Genomic DNA, 20822 nt, shown 5'->3' with positions numbered 1-20822 from the left:
CACTTAACAATCATGGCAGGAAAGGTCGTAAAACGGGGCAAACCTCACTTAACAACAGAAATTCCAGGCTCATTTCGAGCAAATGCTCCAAATTCGAGCATCTGCACCAAAAGACAAATTCTTGTGCTTGTGTAAAGTGTGCAATCACACTTGGCCAATAAAGAATTCTATTCTATTCTATTTGTGGTTGTAAGCTGCGGAGTATTTTGGGGTCGAAATGATCGCACGCAGAGTCAATGGGGGGGGGGGAGCCCAGATTCGCTTAACGACCAAAACGATTCACTTTTAACAACTGCAGTGGTTTGCCTAGTGACTGGGGGGGGGGGGGAGAGTCCGTAAAATCCCAGGTGTGAATTTACTTTAACAGCTGCCTTGTTTAGCTGTGGAAATTCTGGTCGTAAGTTCAGGACACCCCCCCCCCCCCCCCCAGAAAGGAAAGGGAGCTACTCACGCTGTAGAGGTTGGCCTTTTCTCTTTGATGTCTTCATTGTAGCAGATGATAGCTTTTAGGTGAGGAAGCTTTTTCTCCACCTGGGAGGGGGACAAACAAGAGACCCTTCACCCCAAATGTCCTTCACTGGGAAACCCCAATAATTCCCCTGAAACAAAATCACCCGCTCCCTCCAGTGTGAAATTTAGCCCCACAAGAAAGCCACCAGTTCGAGTCCATGAGTTCCTGGCCAAACATCAGGTGCCAACGCTGCCCCCCCCCCCATCCCATAGTCCTGATGTCGCCCCAGCAGACTTCTTTTTGTTCCCAGCCCTGAAAGGAACCCGTTTTTTGTGCATAGAAGAGATCCAATCAGCCATGATGAAGACCTTGCGAGAGGTCCCCTTCCAGGGCACGTACTGGTTATGGCAGAGTCACTGGAAAAAATGTGTGGAGGCCCAAGGACAGTACTTTGAAGTACTTTGAAGAATTTTAAGTGTTTGTTCAAATCTGTTTAATATATTACTTTTAAAAAAAATTGCATTACTTTTGGAACGCAACCCTGTATGATGCGATTTACAATTTTCAGATGTGCGAAAGTCATAAATGCAAGAATCGGCTGTAAAGTTACTGTTGCAACTGCCAGTGGTTGCTAAACGAAGGTCTATCTACCGTATTTTTCGGAATATAAGATACACCGGAATATAAGACGCACCTTAATTTTGGGAGAGGAAAACAGGGAAAAGAAACCACCACCACCACCTCCTTTGATTTGGCCACAATATATTTCGGGGTGACATACAATTTGTGAGTACAACCACCCCTGCACCAATTTTAGTGTGTCTATACGCAGCCATCCAAAGTGCACAGTCTGGCTACAGTGTTTTCTCAACCTTGCAGCATTAACCAGCTCTCCCCCCCACAAAATTTGTGTTGCCCCCCGCCCTTCCTCCAGAGCCTAAAGACCCACCTGTGCCATTAGATATTAGCCCCCCCTGGCAGATGAATAGAATGTCTGACTCTCTGAATGAGAGTGATTGGTTTTTAAGGATTGGAGTTTTAGATTAGTAAGATCAGGGGGAGCAAAGTTGACTCTTTTATGACTTGTGGACTTCAACCCCCAGAATTCCTGAGTCAATCATGCTAGCTCTGGAATTCTGGGAACTGAAGTCCACATATCATAGAAGAGCCATCTTTGTCTTCCCCTAAGTTAGATTAATTTTAAATTTGGACTTAAGATGTTTTCTATTGTTCTTTTAGACTGCTAAATATATATATATATATATAAAGGGAACACTTAACACAATATCACTCCGAGTAAATCAAACTTCTGTGAAATCAAACTGTCCCCTTAGGAAGCAACATTGATTGACAATCATATTCCACATGCTGTTGTGCACATTCAACTTTGTACAGAACAAGGTATTCAATGAGAATATTTCATTCATTCAGATCTAGGATGTGTTCTTTGAGTGTTGTAAGCCGGCCCGAGTCTTTGGAAAATGGCATATAAGTCGAAATAAGTAAGTAGGGAAGGAAGGAAGGAAGGAAGGAAGGTGTGTAGACTTTAACCCCCAGAATTCCCTTACTAGGGAAATTCTGGCAGTTGAAGCCCACCCACCTTATAAAGTTGCTGGGAGACAGAGAGAGGAAGAGAAAGAGAGAGGGGGTTTGGTGGCTCACCCAAACTCTCAGAAACGTTGCTGCTCCATCCCTGGAAGCCTTCAAGAAAAACCCTCTCCTGGGCCAGAGGGTGGGCTAGAAGACCTCCCAGGCTCCCTTCCCGAGCCCTGGCACTCACCTCCAAGATTTTCTGCAGCTGTTTGTTGTTCTCCACCACAATGATGTTGGCCCCGCAATTCTCCGCGACGTAGTGACAGGCCTCGGGGGAGTTGGTGGTGTAGATGCCGACAGCAAAGCCCCTGCAAAGAGAACATGCACCCCCTTTTAAAGCCCCCCTTTTAAAGCCCATGGGGCTGAGCCAGAGACCCCTCCCCTCTGCCCTGACCCGAAAGGTAAAACCGAAGAGCAGAAAGTAGGGAGAGAAGAAGGGCCTGGCCTTGAACCCTCAGCCTCAGAGCAATGGTCAATCTCTGCAGGTGAGGACCCCCGCTTCTTTTCCAAAAGGGGAGGCCGTCTTCTCCTTACCCAGCAAAGATGGCGCCGATGTCAGCTAGGAACCACTCCCGGGAGTTGAAGCCCAGGATGCAAACGCTGTTGAACCGGCCCAGGCCCAGCTGTGGGAGAAGGGCAGAGATGAACCCCTCTCCAGCCCAGAGGCTGCCCCTCGCTGACCCCACTGACTTCTGGCCCCCAAAGCCAGCAAGCTCCTCCCCCACCCTCTGCAGTTGTCCTACCTCGCAGGGCTGGTGGCGACCCAGTGCAGAGAGCATGCAATGTTATCCCCCCCCCAATTCTCTCCCCACCCCACCCCTGCCAAACCTTGAGGAAGCTTTTTGCGGTCTTGCGGCATTCCTCATAGTACTGACGGAAGGTCAGCTTGGACCAACGGCCGTGCTTTTTCGAAGCCAGCGCCGGGAAGTTGCCGTATTTCTCCACCGTGGCCAGGAAGAGCTCATGGACGGTGATGGGGGTCTCGGAGCCGATGCCGCTCGGCTCCATCCGCAGCTTGACTTCTCCATCGCACTTGGTGGTCCACAGACCCCCGGTGGCCGGCCCTGTTGGGGAGAAGAACACGGTCAGAAGAGGGAAAATCCTTCCAGGTCGCTTTCCACCCCATTATTTACTTATTTATTGTATTCACTTCAAACAGACAATAGGAATAAATGCAACAACAATAAAAACAGTTAAAATCTAATAATAAAAGTCAGGAATAACAGGAATAATCCTTTTAAAACCTGAACTTTTCCTTCTAGGAATATTGCAAGGCAGAAATTTAAAAACGAAGACAAATACAGCGGTACCTCTACTTAAGAAGGCTTCTACTTAAGAACTTTTCTAGATAAGAAACGGGTGTTCAAGATTTTTTGGCCTCTTCTTAAGAACCATTTTCTACTTAAGAACCCAAGTCTGGAAAAATTTTCCAGGAAATTTGAGAGCGGCATGAAAGTCCTGCCATTCCCCATTTAATCCCGGCCATCTCGGGCTTTTAAGAGCTGACAGAGGAGCCTTTGGGTGGTGGTTAAGGAGGCTTTGGCAGGCCAGAGTGAACGGAGCATTTTCCTTTCTCTGGGCGCTTGGAGAGCGAATAAACCTCTGCCAGCGCCCAGAGAAAAGAAACGCTCCCTTCGCTCTGTTCTCCTCCTCGTCCTCCTCCCACCCAAATTCCGAGCTTTTATTTCTTTCCTAATGGGTTTGCACACACTATTTGCTTTTACATTGATTCCCATGGGAAAAATTGCTTCTACTTACAAACTTTTCTACTTAGGAACCTGATCACAGAACGAATTAAGTTCTTAAGTAGAGGCGCCACTGTACTTAATCCTCCATATTATAATGGCAGCAAGATTGCTATATGCACAAAATTGGAAAACAGTCCCCACAACTTTAAGCTTCATAATCAAGGTTCTTTTTGTTACATCCTTATTTATTCATAGGCATCTCCGAATCCTTATTTCTAGCTTAATTGCCCCAACAGCAAAAAGTTTTTAACATAAAAAGAAAAAAACCCATTAACATAAAGAAGGAAAAGAAAAAAACAATATTATTTATATCATCCCTTCATATCTACTAGGTCTTTCTGAATAACAAGAGCATTACTGGAAAGTGAAGACTGAGCCATAACAGATCATTAGACATCAATTGGTTAAAATTTCCAGCCCTACCTTTCGACATCTCGGCTTCCGGTTGCTCCGCAGGCTGCTGGGGCTGTTGGGGCTTAGCTCTGCAGGGAAACCAAAAGAGAAGTCAGACCAGGGTGTGTGTGTGTGGGGTCTCATATCACCCCCTCCTCAAGGGCTATGACCCACTAGAGGGCAACCTGGGCCATGTTAAGTGTCAGGCTGGCATGCAAGCACATATAGCTCCACTTGCAGGACAATTACACACAGATGTGTATGTGTGCAGGCCAGGCCACCTCTTGCGTGGTCCCTCTCTCTTCTCCCCCACCCCCCTGCAAGGTTTGGAGACCACTGAGCCAAACGGTTTGAACCCCAGGAGCAGAAAGAAAAGTCAGAATTCTCCCTGCGCCCATGGACCCCATCTATGTCCCGTTCTCAGATTAATCCCCCCTCCCATGACGAACCCCCCAGAACCCCCACTACTCAGGGTCCTATCCCCAAATGAAGAGGGAGGGCTGGGATTTATTTTCCCCATCTGTGCCAATTTTTTTTGCAAGCACCAAATTTCCAAAATTAGGTTTCAGTCATGACCAAATGTATTTATTTATTGATTGATTGATTGAATTTGTATGACGCCCCTCTCCGTAGACTCAGGGCAGCATACAAATAGGGATGCAACCAAAATTATGGAACGTATATGTAGAATAACAGAGTTGGAAGGGACCTTGGAGGTCTTCTAATCCAACCCCCTGCTTAGGCAGGAAGCCCTACACTACTTCAGACAGATGGTTATCCAACATCTGCTTAAAACCTTCCAGTGTTGGGGCATTCACAACTTCTGGAGGCAAGCTGTTCCACTGGTTAATTGTTCTGACTGTCAGGAAATTTCTCCTTAGTTCTAAGTTGCTTCTCTCCTTGTTTCTGTTAGTATGTCTCCGTACGAAACCTTCAACACACATTAAGCAGAGCTGTTGTGGTGTAGGAAATATGGGTTAGCCAGATAATGATTCAGACTTAGTATCAATGTATATACAACATTATTATTATTTAGAAATATACAGAATCAACAATACAAACCACACACAGCAAGAATACAGCTCACAGCAAATATATCTCTAACAACGTAACTCCCTCCAAAGGGAATGGTGTTGGCGCCCTCTCATGGCCAACCAGTAAAAGTTCCTTAAAGGTACAGTCTTTACATTTTACAAACTGACATTGTTAGCTACTGTATGGCAACACCCAAATAGGTTACGCACAATATACTAACAGTTTCCACCCATTGCTTCTTGTCCTGCCCTCAGGTCCTGTGGAGAATAGCTTCACACCCTCTCTTCTTTATGGCAGCCCCTCAAATACTGGAAGACTGCTATTCTATCTCCCCTGGTCATTCTTTTCATTAAACTAGACATGCCCAGCATTTGTCCTTCTTATGTTTAAGCCTCCAGTCGCCAAATCATCTTTGTCGCTCTTCTCTGTACTCTTTCTAGAATCTCAATATCCTTTTTGCATTGTGGCAACCAAAACTGAATGCCGTATTCCAAGTGTGGCCTTACAAGGCCTTATAAAGTGGTATTAACACGTCTTGTGATCTTGATTCTATCCCTCCGTTCATGCAGCCTAGAACTGTGTTGGCTTTTTTGGCAGCTGCTGCAGGTTCCTATTTAAATGGAGCCCACTTAAGACTCCAAAATCACTCTCGCAGTTACTCCTGTTGAGCAAATGTACCATATATACTGTGTAGAAACATAGAAGACTGACGGCAGAAAAAGACCTCATGATCCATCTAGTCTGCCCTTATACTATTTTCTGTATTTTATCTTAGGATGGATATATGTTTATCCCAGGCATGTTTAAATTCAGTTACTGTGGATTTACCAACCACATCTGCTGGAAGTTTGTTCCAAGGATCTACTACTCTTTCAGTAAAATAATATTTTCTCATGTTGCTTTTGATCTTTCCCCCAACTAATTTCAGATTGTGTTCCCTTGTTCTTGTGTTCACTTTCCTATTAAAAACACTTCCCTCCTGAACCTTATTTAACCCTTTAACATATTTAAATGTTTCGATCATGTCCCCCCTTTTCCTTCTGTCTTCCAGACTATACAGATTGAGTTCATTCAGTCTTTCCTGATATGTTTTATGCTGAAGACCTTCCACCATTCTTGTAGCCCCTCTTTGGACCCGTTCAATTTTGTCAATATCTTTTTGTAGGTGAGGTCTCCAGAACTGAACACAGTATTCCAAATGTGGTCTCACCAGCATTCTATATAGCGGGATCACAATCTCCCTCTTCCTGCTTGTTATACCTCTAGCTATGTGTACCTGTGCATTTTGTTTTTCTTGCTAAATGTAGAACCTTACTTTTCTCACCACTGAATATTAAGAAGAGATTGGACAGTCACTTCTCTGGAATGGGACAGGGTTTCCTGCCGGAGCAGGGGGTTGGACTAGAAGATCTCAGAGGTCCCTTCCAATACTGTCGTTCTGGTAATTAATCAACGGAACGGCTTGCCTCCAGAAGTTGTGGGTGGTCCATCCCTGGACGTTCTCAAAAAGAGACTGGACAGTCAGAATAGTCCAGGGTCTCCTGCTTGAGCAGGGGATTGGACTAGATGACCTCTAAGGTCCCCTTCGAACGTGGGTTACTCTGTCGAGACCGCCTATCAATCTTCTGACTCAGAAAGGAGTAACACTTCAAAGCAGTGTTTCCCAACCTTGGCCACTTGAAGATATCTGGACTTCAAGTCCTAGAATTCCCCAGCCAGCGAATGCTGGCTGGGGAATTCTGGGAGTTGAAGTCCCGATATCTTCAAATGGCCAAGTTTGGGAAACACTGCTTCAAGGTGTAGGGTTCCTAATCCAGTTACCAGGAAGAATTTGCCCACTATGGAAAATGACCGCCACTCTGCCCCCAGTCTTGGGGGAGACAAATTTAATTTAATTTAATTTAATTTATTTGACTTCTATGCTGCCAAGACCCATAGGACTCAGGGCGGCTTACAACAATAAAAAATAATACATTAGTACAATAATAAAAAGAAGTCGAACATTCGGGCACGTCTGATGTTAGAGTCCACAGCCCCCAGGTCTTAACAGCTTTTCGAAAATCCAGAAGAGTGGGCGCAGTGCGAATATCAGGGGTGAATTGGTTCCATAGAGCTGGGGCAGCAACAGAAAAGGCCCTGCCCTGCGGTCCCACCAGCCTACATTGACGGAACCTGTAGGAGGCCAATTCTGTGCCATCTGAATGGCCTCTGGGAGATATGTGGCAGGAGACGGTCCTGTAAATAGCCAGGCCCTAAGCCATGTAGGGCTTTATAGGTGATAACCAACACCTTGAATTGTGACCAGAGACTAATCGGCAGCTAGTGCAGCACGTGGAGTGTTGGTGTTATATTGGCGTACGAAGGTAGACCCATAACAGCTCGTGTGGCTGAATTCTGGACTATTTGCAGTCTCCAAATACTCTTCAAGGGTAGCCCCATGTAGAGCGCATTGCAATAGTCAAGACTGGAGGTTATTATTATTATTGTTGTTGTTGTTATTATGATTATTATTACTGTTGTTGTTATTGTTGTTGTTAATAGTAATAATAATAATAACAATAACAAAACAAACAACAACAGTAATAATAATAATAATAACCACCTCCCATCTTGACTATTGCAATGCGCTCTACATGGGGCTACCCTTGAAGAGTGTTCGGAGACTGCAGATATTCCAGAATGCAGCTGCGTGAACTGTTGTTGTTGTTGTTGTTGTTATATTATTATTATTATTATTTTTTGGACAGGCATTTAAACTAGGTAAAGGGGACAGAGATGTAACTGATGTGGGTGATTTCTGTCCCCGACCAATGAGGATAAAGCAGTTTTTGGAAGCTTATGAAAAGGGAGCTGCAAATGAAATAGATGTAGTTGTTGATGATAAGGGGCAAACTAATAATGAAAATAATGTTCTTCGGGTAATGTGCACGAATGCTCGAAGCTTGAGCAACAAGCTCTGTGAATTAATGGCCATAATATATAGAGATAATTTGGACCTGGTTGCCATAACTGAGACATGGTTTAAGGATTCTAATGAATGGGAAATATCCATACCAGGATATACACTGTATAGGAAGGATAGAATAGAGAGAAGGGGAGGTGGAGTAGCCATTTATGTTAAAGAAAGTCTAAAAACAACACTAATTCAGAATACATGTCAAGATCTGGAGACTCTCTGGATTTGCATGCAAAATAAAGACGGTTCTGTCATTAGAATTGGGGTGATCTATAGGCCTCCAGGGCAATCCGAGGAATATGACAACAAGATGGTGGATGAAATTACCCAAATGGCAGTAAAGGGAGATATTGTGGTTATGGGTGATTTCAACATGCCTGATGTTGACTGGAATATCCCCAGTGCCCTTACATGCAAAAGTAAGAATATAGTAGAGGCCTTTACAGGAGCAGCTCTGGCACAGCTGGTTAAGACACCAACTAGAGGGGAGAATATTCTAGATTTAGTTTTTACGAATGGGAATTGGGTTTCAGAGGTCAAGGTGGGAGAAAATTTAGGTTGCAGTGACCATCTATGTTTGTGGTTTGATGTAAAAACTCATTGTGAGCAATCCTATAATGCAACCAAAGTATTGGATTTCAGAAAAACAAATTTTAATGCAATGGGAGAATATTTAGATAATGAATTAAAGGGGAGGGATAAATTGGCAGGAGTGAGCACCCAGTGGACTGTATTAAAAAAGGCCATCTTAAAAGCCACTGGACTGTATGTAAGACAAATAACTAAAGGTAAAAGGAAGAAGAAACCGCTATGGTTTAGCAATGATGTAAGGGCTATAGTCAATGAAAAAAAGGCTGCCTATAGGAGGTATAAAGAGTCTGGAAGTATAGCTGATAGGGAGGTATATAAAATGAGACAGAAGGAGGCAAAACAGATAATATATGCTGCTAAAGCCTCAAAAGAGGAAGAAATTGCCAAATCAGTAAAGAAGGGGGATAAAACCTTCTTCAGATATATTAGTGATAAGAAGAAGAAAAACTGCGGCATCACGAAGCTTAGTACCGGGAATAATACATGTATTAATGGGAATAAGGAGATTGCTGACCATTTCAATAGCTACTTCTGTTCAGTTTTCTCAAAAGACACCTTACAAAATAATACTATGGAGGGATATAGCATTGTTTCCAGCTGTACGGATTCAGCTCCAGTGATCTTAGAAGCCGATGTCTTAGAAGAACTTGAACGATTAAAGATAAATAAGGCAATGGGTCCAGATGGCATCCACCCCAGAGTTCTTAAAGAACTCAGATCTGTCATTGCTACCCCCCTGACTGATTTGTTTAACCAATCCTTGTTAACAGGAGAAGTTCCTGAGGATTGGAGAATGGCCAGTGTTGTGCCTATCCACAAGAAGGGCAGTAGAGAAGAAGCTGGTAACTACAGGCCAGTTAGCTTGACATCAGTGGTAGTTAAAATAATGGAGACTCTACTCAAAAAGAGGATAAATCAGCACCTAAAAAACAATAACTTATTGGACCCAAATCAGCATGGCTTTACTGAAGGCAAATCATGTCAGACTAATCTCATTGATTTCTTTGACTATGTCACAAAGGTGTTGGATGAAGGTGGTGCCGTGGATATTGCCTACCTGGACTTCAGCAAAGCCTTTGATACGGTTCCACATAAAGAGCTGATAGATAAATTAGTGAAGATTGGACTTAATCCCTGGATAGTTCAATGGATTTGCAGCTGGCTGAAGCGTAGACATCAGAGAGTTATTGTTAATGGCGAGTATTCTGAGCAGAGTCAGGTTACAAGCGGTGTGCCACAAGGGTCTGTTCTGGGTCCTATTCTTTTTAATATGTTTGTGAGTGACATAGGGGAAGGTTTGGTAGGGAAGGTTTGCCTATTTGCCGATGACTCTAAAGTGTGCAATAGGGTTGATATTCCTGGAGGCGTCTGTAATATGGTAAATGATTTAGCTTTACTAGATAAATGGTCAAAGCAATGGAAACTGCAGTTTAATGTTTCCAAATGTAAAATAATGCACTTGGGGGAAAAGGAATCCTCAATCTGAGTATTGTATTGGCAGTTCTGTGTTAGCAAATACTTCAAAAGAAAAGGATTTAGGGGTAGTGATTTCTGACAGTCTCAAAATGGGTGAACAGTGCAGTCAGGCGGTAGGGAAAGCAAGTAGGATGCTTGGCTGCATAGCTAGAGGTATAACAAGCAGGAAGAGGGAGATTATGATCCCGCTATATAGAATGCTGGTGAGACCACATTTGGAATACTGTGTTCAGTTCTGGAGACCTCACCTACAAAAAGATATTGACAAAATTGAACGGGTCCAAAGACGGGCTACAAGAATGGTGGAAGGTCTTAAGCATAAAACGTATCAGGAAAGACTTAATGAACTCAATCTGTATAGTCTGGAGGACCGAAGGAAAAGGGGGGACATGATCGAAACATTTAAATATATTAAAGGGTTAAACAAGGTCCAGGAGGGAAGTGTTTTTAAAAGGAAAGTGAACACAAGAACAAGGGGACACAATCTGAAGTTAGTTGGGGGAAAGATCAAAAGCAACATGAGAAAATATTATTTTACTGAAAGAGTAGTAGATCCTTGGAACAAACTTCCAGCAGACATTGTAGATAAATCCACAGTAACTGAATTTAAACATGCCTGGGATAAACATATATCCATCCTAAGATAAAATACAGAAAATAGTATAAGGGCAGACTAGATGGACCAGGAGGTCTTTTTCTGCCGTCAGACTTCTATGTTTCTATGTTTCTATGTTTCTATTATTATTATTATTATTATTATTATTATTATTATTATTATTTATTAGACTTGTATGCCGCCCTTCTCCAAGGACTCGGGTCGGCTCACAAAATACAATACAATAACGTGTACAAATCAATCTAATAGTTAAAAACTCTAAGCCAAAACCCCCTTACATTTAAAAAACAGTCCATTGACTCAATCACATCCCCACTTAACATTTAATGGTCAGTAATGAGGGCCTGAGTGACTGTGCGCAAGGCCTCCTGGTCCAAAGAGGGCCGTAACTGGTACACCAGGCGAAGCTGGGCAAAGGTCCCCCTGGCCGCAGCCGAGAGGTCGTGTTCAAGATTTAACTGTGGAACCAGGAGGACACTCAACCCTATCTGAGCAATGGACGGACAGATGGAACAGTCGTTTGGAGGGAATGCCCAGAGCCACTCGGTCTTATCTGATTTGAGCCCCCCGACATGCTCCAATTTCTATCCTCCTTGGAGTAAGTAGAGGCAGCCTGGCTTCCACGCTAGCCGTGCAAACAGAATCGCCCCGAGACCCACCTGGGCCCTGTTTCGTTACTCCTCGCCCGAGGCAGGTGGTAGGATGTTTTGCCGCGTGTTATGTGGCATTTTTTTAGTGCCGCCCTTGATGTTCCGTGATGACTGGTCTTCCGGTGGGCACCGCGTTCCCCCAAAAGGGCACCCTTTCCCTGCCCCTGGGCAGGAGGGTGCCCTCCGCAGCGATGGACAGCTGCTTTCTGCTGGCCCCAGACTTCCAGAAGGGCTGCTTGTGACCTCACCCACAGCATCAGAGGTTCTGCCTCTGCTGGCTGCAGCTGCTCTGGCCAGATGGGGGGGGGGGCACAGTTGGCGTTGCTGCTCCACGCAGGGAACAAGCAATGGACCCCGATGCCAAACCCACCTCTTCGGCAGCCCCTGTGCCCTCAACACTGCCTTCACGGCTTTTTTAACGCACGGGTTTCTCCCAAAATTTGTCAGGGCCTGGGGCTGCCACCTTCTTTTCTTCCTTCACTTCCTTCCTCTTTCCTTCTTTCATCTTTCCTTCCTTCTTTCATAGAAAACGTAGAAACATAGAAGACTGACGGCAGAAAAAGATCTCATGGTCCATCTAGTCTGCCCTTATTATACTATTTCCTGTATTTTATCTTACGATGTATATATGTTTATCCCAGGCATGTTTCCATTCTGTTACTGTGGATTGACCAACCACGTCTGCTGGAAGTTTGTTCCAAGCATCTACTCCTCTTTCAGTCAAATCATATTCCCCCCCCCCCCCCGTTCTTGTGTTCACTTTCCTATTAAAAACACTTCCCTCCTGGACCTTATTTAACCCTTTAACATATGTTTATCCCAGGCATGTTTAAATTCAGTTGCTGTGTCTTTGCCAACCACGTCTGCTGGAAGTTTGTTCCAAGGATCTACTACTCTTTCAGTAAAATAATATTTTCTCACATTGCTTTTGATCTTTCCCCCAACTAACTTCAGATTGTGTCCCCTTGTTCTTGTGTTCCCTTTCCTATTAAAAACACTTCCCTCCTGGACCTTATTTAACCCTTTAACATATTTCAATGTTTTGATCAAGTCCCCCCTTTTCCTTCCGTCTTCCAGACTATACAGATTGAGTTCATGAAGTCTTTCCTGATACGTTTGATTCTTAAGACCTTCCACCATTCTTGTAGCCCGTCTTTGGACCCGTTCAATTTTGTCAATATCTTTTTGTAGGTGAGGTCTCCAGAACTGAACACAGTATTCCAAATGTGGTCTCACCAGCACTCTATATAGCGGGATCATAATCTCCCTCTTCCTGCTTGTGATACCTCTAGCTATTCAGCCAAGCATCCTACTTGCTTTTCCTACTGCCCGACCACACTGCTCACCCATTTTGAGACTGCCAGAAATTCTTAGGAATAGTCCTCATCTAAGGACAATTGCAAAATTTTCAGTTGCTAAACGAGACAGTTAAGTGAACTTTGCCCCATTTTACAACCCTTTGAAATCCATATTTCGAACAAGGGGGAAAGGATCCCTGCCTTGAGCAAGCGGGGGCAGAGGTGGGATGAGTTTGGATGGCCTCAAGGGCTCTCCCAAGCCCCAGAGATTCTACAACGCTAAGGAAATACAGTATTTCCGTTCTGCTTTTAAAGGGCAATCAGGGATACTTGCATTGAGAAATTCCCAATGAATGAGTCCAAATAAATAAATATATTCAAAGCGGGAGAGAAAGAATGCCAGAGATATTGCATGAAAGGCGGGGTGGTTTTTGGGCAGTGGACAGGTGATTGTTAAGAGATTTATTTGTTTATTTAGTCAGTCAATTTGTAGGCTGCCCAAACTCCTTACGGACTCTTTTGCAATTCTTTTCCAAAAGAAGATTGATGGCTAATTCCCTCTAGCACTGATCGTGTTACCTAACTGGGTAAGGAAAGATACACAAGCTTAGAAACACCAAGAACTCAAAGGAAACAACTCAGGTAAGCAGGAATTGAGACCAGACAAACAGATAAGCATCACCCCAACCAAGGAACCACAAAAGAGAAAAGAACCCTTTCTCACCAACCCTGAGTGTTGTAAGGGGTAACCCATTAGTGTCTCAATAGAGAGACAACCACTACTTCCTTCCACCACTGATGACTACCTATATTGGTAGTCCCCGACTTATGACTACAATTTCTGAGCCCAAAATTTCACCAGACAGCTCTTATTTATTTATTTATTGGATTTGTATGCCGCCCCTCTCCGTAGACTTGGGGCGGCTAACAACAATGATAAAAACAGCATGTGACAATCCAATAATAAAACAACTAAAAACCCTTATTATAAAACCAAACATACACAAAAACATACCATGCATAACTTGTAATGGTTAAGTGAGTTTTATAAAACTTTCTTCCCACGGTTGTGTTTAGTGAAGTCACTGCAGTTCTTATGTTCGTCCCACAGCCGTTCATGGAATTTGGCTTTCCTGTTTAATTTCCCCAAGGGGATCGCGTGACCCTGGGACGCTGTGACGGTCATAACTAGCAATCGGTTGCCCACTGTCTGGAGTTTGATCACGTGACCGTGGGGGATGTTGCAACGGTCACAAGTGTGGAAAAACGGCCATAAGTCATAAAGTTTTTTTCTCCAGTGCGCCACTGTAACTTTGGTCACTAAATGAACTGTTGTACGTTTGAGCTCTACATGTGTGGGTCCAGTTAATAATGGAAACATAGAAGACTGACGGCAGAAAAAGACCTCATGGTCCATCTAGTCTGCCCTTATACTATTTCCTGTGTTTTATCTTAGGATGGATATATGTTTATCCCAGGCAGGTTTAAAGTCAGTTACTGTGGATTTACCAACCACGTCTGCTGGAAGTTTGTTCCAAGGACCTACTACTCTTTCAGTGAAATAATATTTTCTCATGTTGCTTTTGATCTTTCCCCCAACGAACTTCAGACTGTGTAATAATAATATGGTTGGAAGGGACCTTGGAGGTCTTCTAGTCCAACCCCCTCCTTAGGCAGGAAATCCTAAGCTACTTCAGACAGATAGTTATCCAATATCTGCTTAAAAACTTCCAGTGTTGGAGCATTCACAACCTCTGGAGGCAAGCTGTTCCACTGGTTAATTGTTCTGTCAGGAAATTCCTCCTTAGTTCTCAGTTGCGTCTCTCCTTGTTTAGTTTCCACCCATTGCTTCTTGTTCTACCCTTGGTTGCTTTGGAGACTAACTTGACTCCTTCTTTGTGGCAACCACTGAGATACTGGAAGGCTGCTATCCTGTCTCCCCTGGTCCTTCTTTTCATTCAACTAGCCAGGCCCAGTTCCTGCAACCGTTCTCCCTATGGTTTAGCTTCCAGTCCCCTAATCATATTTGTCGCTCTTCTCTGCACTTTTTCTAGAGTCTCAATGTCCTTTTTGCATCGTGGTGACCAAAACTGAATGCAGTGTGGCCTCACCAAGGCCTTATAAAGTGGTATTAACCCTTCACGTGATCTTGATTCTATCCCTCTGTTAATGCAGCCTAGAACTGGGTTGGCTTTTTTGGCAGCTGCTGCACACGGCTGGCTCCTATTTAAATGGTTGTCCACTAGGACTCCAAGATCCCTCTGACAGTAGCTCATGTTGAGCAATGTACCACATATAATGTAACTGTGCATTTTGTTTTTCTTGCCTAAATGTAGAACCTTACTTTTTACACCATTGAATTTCATTTCTGAGTCTACGGAGAAGGGCGGCATACAAATCTAATAAATGAGTGAGTGAGTGAGTGAGTGAGTGAGTGAGTGAGTGAGTGAGTGAGTAAGGAAGGAAGGAAGGAAGGAAATAAGTAAGTAAGGAAGGAAGGAAGGAAATAAATAAATAAATAAATTTTGTTAGATAGCGCCCAATGTTCCCGTCTGTCAAGATCCTTCTGTATTTTGCACCTATCTCCTGGAGTGTTGGCTATTCCTGCCAGTTTGGTGTCATCTGCAAATTTGATAAGTTCCCCATCTATCCTCTCGTTCAGGTCATTGATGAAGATGTTGAAGAGTATTGGGCCTAAAACAGAACATGAGGATCCTCCACTGCTTACACCCCTCCAAGCAGATGTAGTTCCATTGAGCACTACACGTTGAGTGTGGTTAGTTAGCCAGTTTTGAATCCATCTGGGTTTGTGACCAATCCTTTGTTCACCAAATGAACGGTTGTATGTTTGAGCTCTACACATGTGGGTCCGGTTGATCGTGGCTGACACACATAGGGGTGAGAAACACAGTTTGAACAAGCCTTGAATGTCTGGTTTATATAGGGCACTAAATGACAGGCTGAACTTTCTAACTCCACATATGGGTGTGGGGGATTATTATTATTATTATTATTATTATTATTATTATTATTATTATTTATTAGATTTGTATGCCGCCCCTCTCTGTAGACTCAGGACGGCTCACAACAGTGATAAAAACAATACATAATGACAAATCTAATAATTAGAATCTAAAATAGCAATAGTACATTTTTAAAAGTCTAAAAAGCAAGGAACCCCAATGTAAAAAAAACATACATACAGTCATATCATGCACTAGAACTACATAGGCAGGGGGAGATGTCTCAGTTCCCCCACGCTTGACGACAGAGGTGGGTTTTAAGGAGTTTACGAAAGGCAAGGAGGGTGGGGGCAGTTCTAATCTCTGGAGGGAACTGATTCCAGAGGGTCGGAGACGCCACAAAGAAGGCTCTTCCCCTGGGTCCCGCCAGATGACATTGTTTAGTCAATGGGACCTGGAGAAGACCAACTCTGTGGGACCTAACCGGCCGCTGGGATTCGTGCGGCAGAAGGCAGTCCCGTAAGATGAACCTTAACCCAGGTGGGATTCTGGGAACTATTCAGAATCCAAATGCCTATGGAATAGCCAACATGGTTCTGTTAATAAATCAAGCTCTGATTGAGAGAATTGGACTGGGACTTGATTTATTTCTCAGGTGCTATTTGGAGCGCTGACACTAAACGTCAAACGAGGACGGTCTGTTCCAACCAAGTTCAACCTTGTTTTACCAAATCTCCACTGGATTTGCCCCCCGTGGCTCAAACACCCCATGGCCCCTTCGGTTGTGGGGTGGGGAGACAGACAGGGAGCACCCACCTGGGCGAAGAAGGGGTCACCACGATGTCATTCAGCGAGACCTCCGTCGGTTCGGAGAAGGGAGGGGTCATTGGTCCCACGGGGATGGATGCGCTCACCACAGCTGCTGCCATCTTGACGGAGCCTGGAGTAGCCAGAAAACGGATCCCTCACGCCGTCTCTCAAGCCCTTGGACGCACAAAAGGTTTAGCCTGAAGGGAGAAATCAAAGAGGGCTCTTAGTCTCACTTTGGGGGAAAGATCAAAAGCAACGTGAGAAAATATTATTTCACTGAAAGAGTAGTAGATCCTTGGAACAAACTTCCAGCAGATGTGGTTGGTAAATCCACAGTCACTGAATTTAAACATGCCTGGGATAAACATATATCCATCCTAAGATAAAATACAGGAAATAGTATAAGGGCAGACTAGATGGACCCTGAGGTCTCTTTCTGCCGTCAGTCTTCTATGTTTCTATGTTTCTCACTTCTACACCCAGGCAAAGAACAGGAAAAGAAAACAAGTGATAAATATGAACCTTTCGGACAACGGAAAAGATGGCATGGGGTGGGCTGTAGCTTTTGCAAACGGTTTAGGGTTTATTTTTAAAATCTCTTTATTAATTATTTACAATTAAAACATGTAATGCAAACAAACATATATATATATATATATACAATCTATGTAAAGATACAGAAATATTAGTATAAATACGATATATGCCTAGTGTATACATCTCTATCGTATCAGGAAAATAACATAAAACACACAAACACACAGACCAAAGTGTCAACTGATGAGTTCACTATCCTAACTCTATTTTTATATTTTGTTGTAAGACGCACTGAGTCCTTCGGGATTGGCAGCATAGAAGTCAAATAAACAAACAAACAAACAGTTTTGAAGATCTCCAGAAATTGCAATATTCAACACCCACCCACTTGTCTTCTGGGAGAAAGAGAAAGTGAGAGAGAGAAAGAGAGAGAGAGAGAAAGAAAGAAAGAGAGAGAGAGAAAGAGGGAAAGAAAGAGAGAGAAAGAGAGAAAGAAAGAGGGAAAGAAAGAAAGAGAGAAAGAGAGAGAGAAAGAAAGAGAAAGAAAGAAAGAGAAAGAAAGAAAGAAAGAAAGAAAGAAAGAAAGAAAGCAGCTTCTTGGATGAGGAGCAAAATGTTGTCGAAGAAAAACCAGAAAGTGCCGTTGCCTCTTGGAAGGAAAGCACCTTTGGGACAACCAGGACACGGATGGCTAACAATTTCCAAAGACATCTAACCTAAACTTTTGGGGGGGTTTTCTCACGAGTTACGAACATCTGGACATTTCCATTGTTGCAACTCGGAAGGCAGAAGCACAGAAAAGGGTCCCCCACTTCTCTTTCCTCTTCAGAAACAGGAAATGTGCTCAGATCCAAAGTGCGGGAAAGAAATGGATGGTAGCCATAGCATTTAGACTTATATACCGCTTCGCAGTGCTTTCACAGCCCTCTCTAAGCGGTTTACAGAGTCAGCCTCTTGCCCTCCACAATCCTCATTTGACCCACCTCGGAAGGATGGAAGGCTGAGTCCACCTTGAGCCGGTGGTGAGATTTGAACTGCCGAACTACAGCTAGCAGAAATACAAGATTGATGACCTTGGAATGACGTGGCTTACAATTGGGTTGGCACACGTTTCTTTGGTATTAAAACAAAATGCAAATAAATATTTTCAAAGACACCATGCAACAAACGTGCTACTCAGAGTGTGGGAGAAAATTAAAGAACAACATTATCTTAAGATACCACTGTGGCTTTCAACAATGGAAGCATTGATAAATTGAAATGTTTTTCATATAAGAACTATGATTAGATATAAAGATATTTTAAATGAAGAAGGGGGGGTTAAAAAAAGAGAGGAGATGAGCAAAATAGGGATTATAGCAATAGCATTTAGATTTACCATATTTTTCAGAGTACAGTGATACCTTGTCTTACAAACTTAATTGTGTGGTTCTTAAGGTGAAAAGTTTGTAAGACCAAACAATGTTTCCCGTAGGAATCAATGGAAAAGCGATTAATGCATACAAGGCCAAAATTCGCCCCTTTTGCCAGCCAAAGCGCCTGTTTTTGCACTGCTGGGATTCCACTGAGGCTCCCCTCCATGGGAAACACCATCTCCAGACTTCTGTGTTTTTGCGATGCTGAAGGGGAATCCCAGCATCGCAAAAAATGAGCACTTCGCTGGCAACGGAAATCCGGAGGTGGGGTTTCCCAGCGAGGGGAGCCTCAGTGAAATCGCAGCATCACAAAAACACCAAAGTCCTCGAAACCCCACCTCCGGACCTCTGTGTTTTTGTGATGCTGCGATTTCACTGAGGCTCCCCTCGCTGGGAAACCCCACCTCCAGCGAAGTGCTCATTTTTGCGATGCTGGGATTCCCTGCTGGGATTTCCCTGCAGCATCACAAAAACATGGAAGTCCGGAGGTGGTGTTTCCCATGGAGGGGAGCCTCAGAGGAATCCCAGCAGCGCAAAAACATGTGCTTCACTGGCAACGGAAGTCCGGAGGCGGGGCATCCCAGCGGCGGCGGTGGGTTTGTAAGGTGAAAATAGTTTGTAAGAAGAGGCAAAAAAATCTTAAACCCCGGGTTTGTATCTCGAAAAGTTTGTATGACGAGGCGTTTGTAAGACGAGGTATCACTGTATAAAAGGCACCTTACTTTTGGGGGAGAAAAATTGGGGGAAAATCTGCCTATCAGGTATTCATCTGGCTAGCGTCCCTAGTCTGGTCAGCTCCAGCACATTATTTTATCCCCTAGTTAAGGCTTTAAAAAAAACCTTATTTGGAGAGAGTAACAATGAAAGAGCTTGCAAACTGTAAGAGCTGGAAATATTGTTAGCACCTGGTTAGCGCTCGAAAGAAACATTTGGAGCAAGTAGAGCATTGGGGAAAAAATCCTGCAAAGACTTAGGGCTTGGAAAACATTTTTTGTAGAGAATTACAGTGAAAGAGCTCATAGTTCCCTCTAAGCTGAGCAGTGAGCAATCGCTCACTTAAAAATCATCATCAACTCAGAGTTTTCCAAACCTGCCCAGAAGCCGAGAGGGAAAGAGTGAGAGGGAAGGAGAGAGAGAGGAAGAGAGAGAAACAGATAGAAAAAAGAGAGGAAGGAAAAGAGAAAGAAAAAGAATGGGAGTAAGGAAGAGAGAAAGAAAATCAAAATCTAGTTTGAAAGTAGCTCAACTATTTAAGCTCAGACACTATACTTTTCCGCCCCCCCCCCCAAAAAAATTAGAGGGAACCCTGAAAGAGCTTGTAAGCCAGCAAGAGGTGGAACAGCATTAGCACCTAGTTAGGGCTGGGGGGGAAATCTTCAAAAAAAAAAAAAGAGCTACATTTAGAGTATACAACTCACCCAAATTTTCAGCCTTTTTTAGGGAGGAAAAGGGTGCATCTTATACTCCAAAAAGTACAGTATACACCGCTCCACAGTGCTTTCCAGCCCTCTCTAAGCGGTTTACAAGGGTCAGCCTCTTGCCCCCAACAATCTGGGTCCTCTTTTTATCGATCTTGAAAGGATGGAAGGCTGAGTCAACCTGGATCCTACTGAGATTCGATCTGCCAAACTGCTGGCAGCCAGTAATGAGCAGAAGTAGGTTGCAGTACTGCACTCTAACAATTGCGCCTAGGCTGCGCCAGGATTGATGTATTTACAGATAAAGTCTAGATAGGGCAAAGACGTAATACCGCAAGGGTTTTATAATGAATTAAGAGAATTAGATAAAATCTTAACAGGTGTAGATGAGAAATTAATAAAGAAACTGTATAATTACATTCTGGGCGCAAACCTAGTGGAAGAACAAGTTAGAGAAACAATGATAGTATGGGCCAAAATTGTTGGTCATACGATTGAATTAGACAAATGGCAGAAACTGTGGGAGATGAACAATTTGAATTGCGTATAAATAAATTCAATTCAATTCAATTTATTAGATTTGTATGCCGCCCCTCTCCGAAGACTCGGGGCCGCTCACAACAATAATAAAAACAATATTCCAGCGAAAACAAATCTAATATTAAAAAGCACATAAAACCCTATCATATTTAAAAAAGCAAACAACATATACATACCCAAACATAAATATTAAAAAAGCCTGGGGGAAAGGTGTCTCAACTCCCCCATGCCTGGCGGTATAGATGGGTCTAAAATTTGTCTAAGATGTTTTACAAATGGCACCTACCTCCAGAGATGCTGGCAAGGATGCTTAAAGACAGACCGGCAAAATG

General features: G+C 43.5%; 1 protein-coding gene across 1 annotated transcript in view; it reads right to left on the bottom strand.

The window, feature by feature from the left end:
* LOC139155901 (long-chain-fatty-acid--CoA ligase ACSBG2-like) overlaps positions 1-20822 on the bottom strand; it is a gene marked incomplete at its 3' end in the record, with an annotated part of 44321 nt that overhangs the window by 6543 nt on the left and 16956 nt on the right. The window contains 7 exon segments of the mRNA XM_070731265.1: positions 452-468; positions 471-531; positions 2232-2352; positions 2579-2667; positions 2873-3108; positions 4216-4274; positions 16587-16777. Of these exon segments, the coding sequence (XP_070587366.1) occupies positions 452-468; positions 471-531; positions 2232-2352; positions 2579-2667; positions 2873-3108; positions 4216-4274; positions 16587-16699 (696 nt within the window).

Source organism: Erythrolamprus reginae, unplaced genomic scaffold, assembly GCF_031021105.1.
Source record: "Erythrolamprus reginae isolate rEryReg1 unplaced genomic scaffold, rEryReg1.hap1 scaffold_109, whole genome shotgun sequence".
Classification (NCBI taxonomy): domain Eukaryota; kingdom Metazoa; phylum Chordata; class Lepidosauria; order Squamata; family Dipsadidae; genus Erythrolamprus; species Erythrolamprus reginae.
Note: the sequence above shows the minus strand (reverse complement) of the source record. Positions and strands in the feature narration are given on the sequence as shown.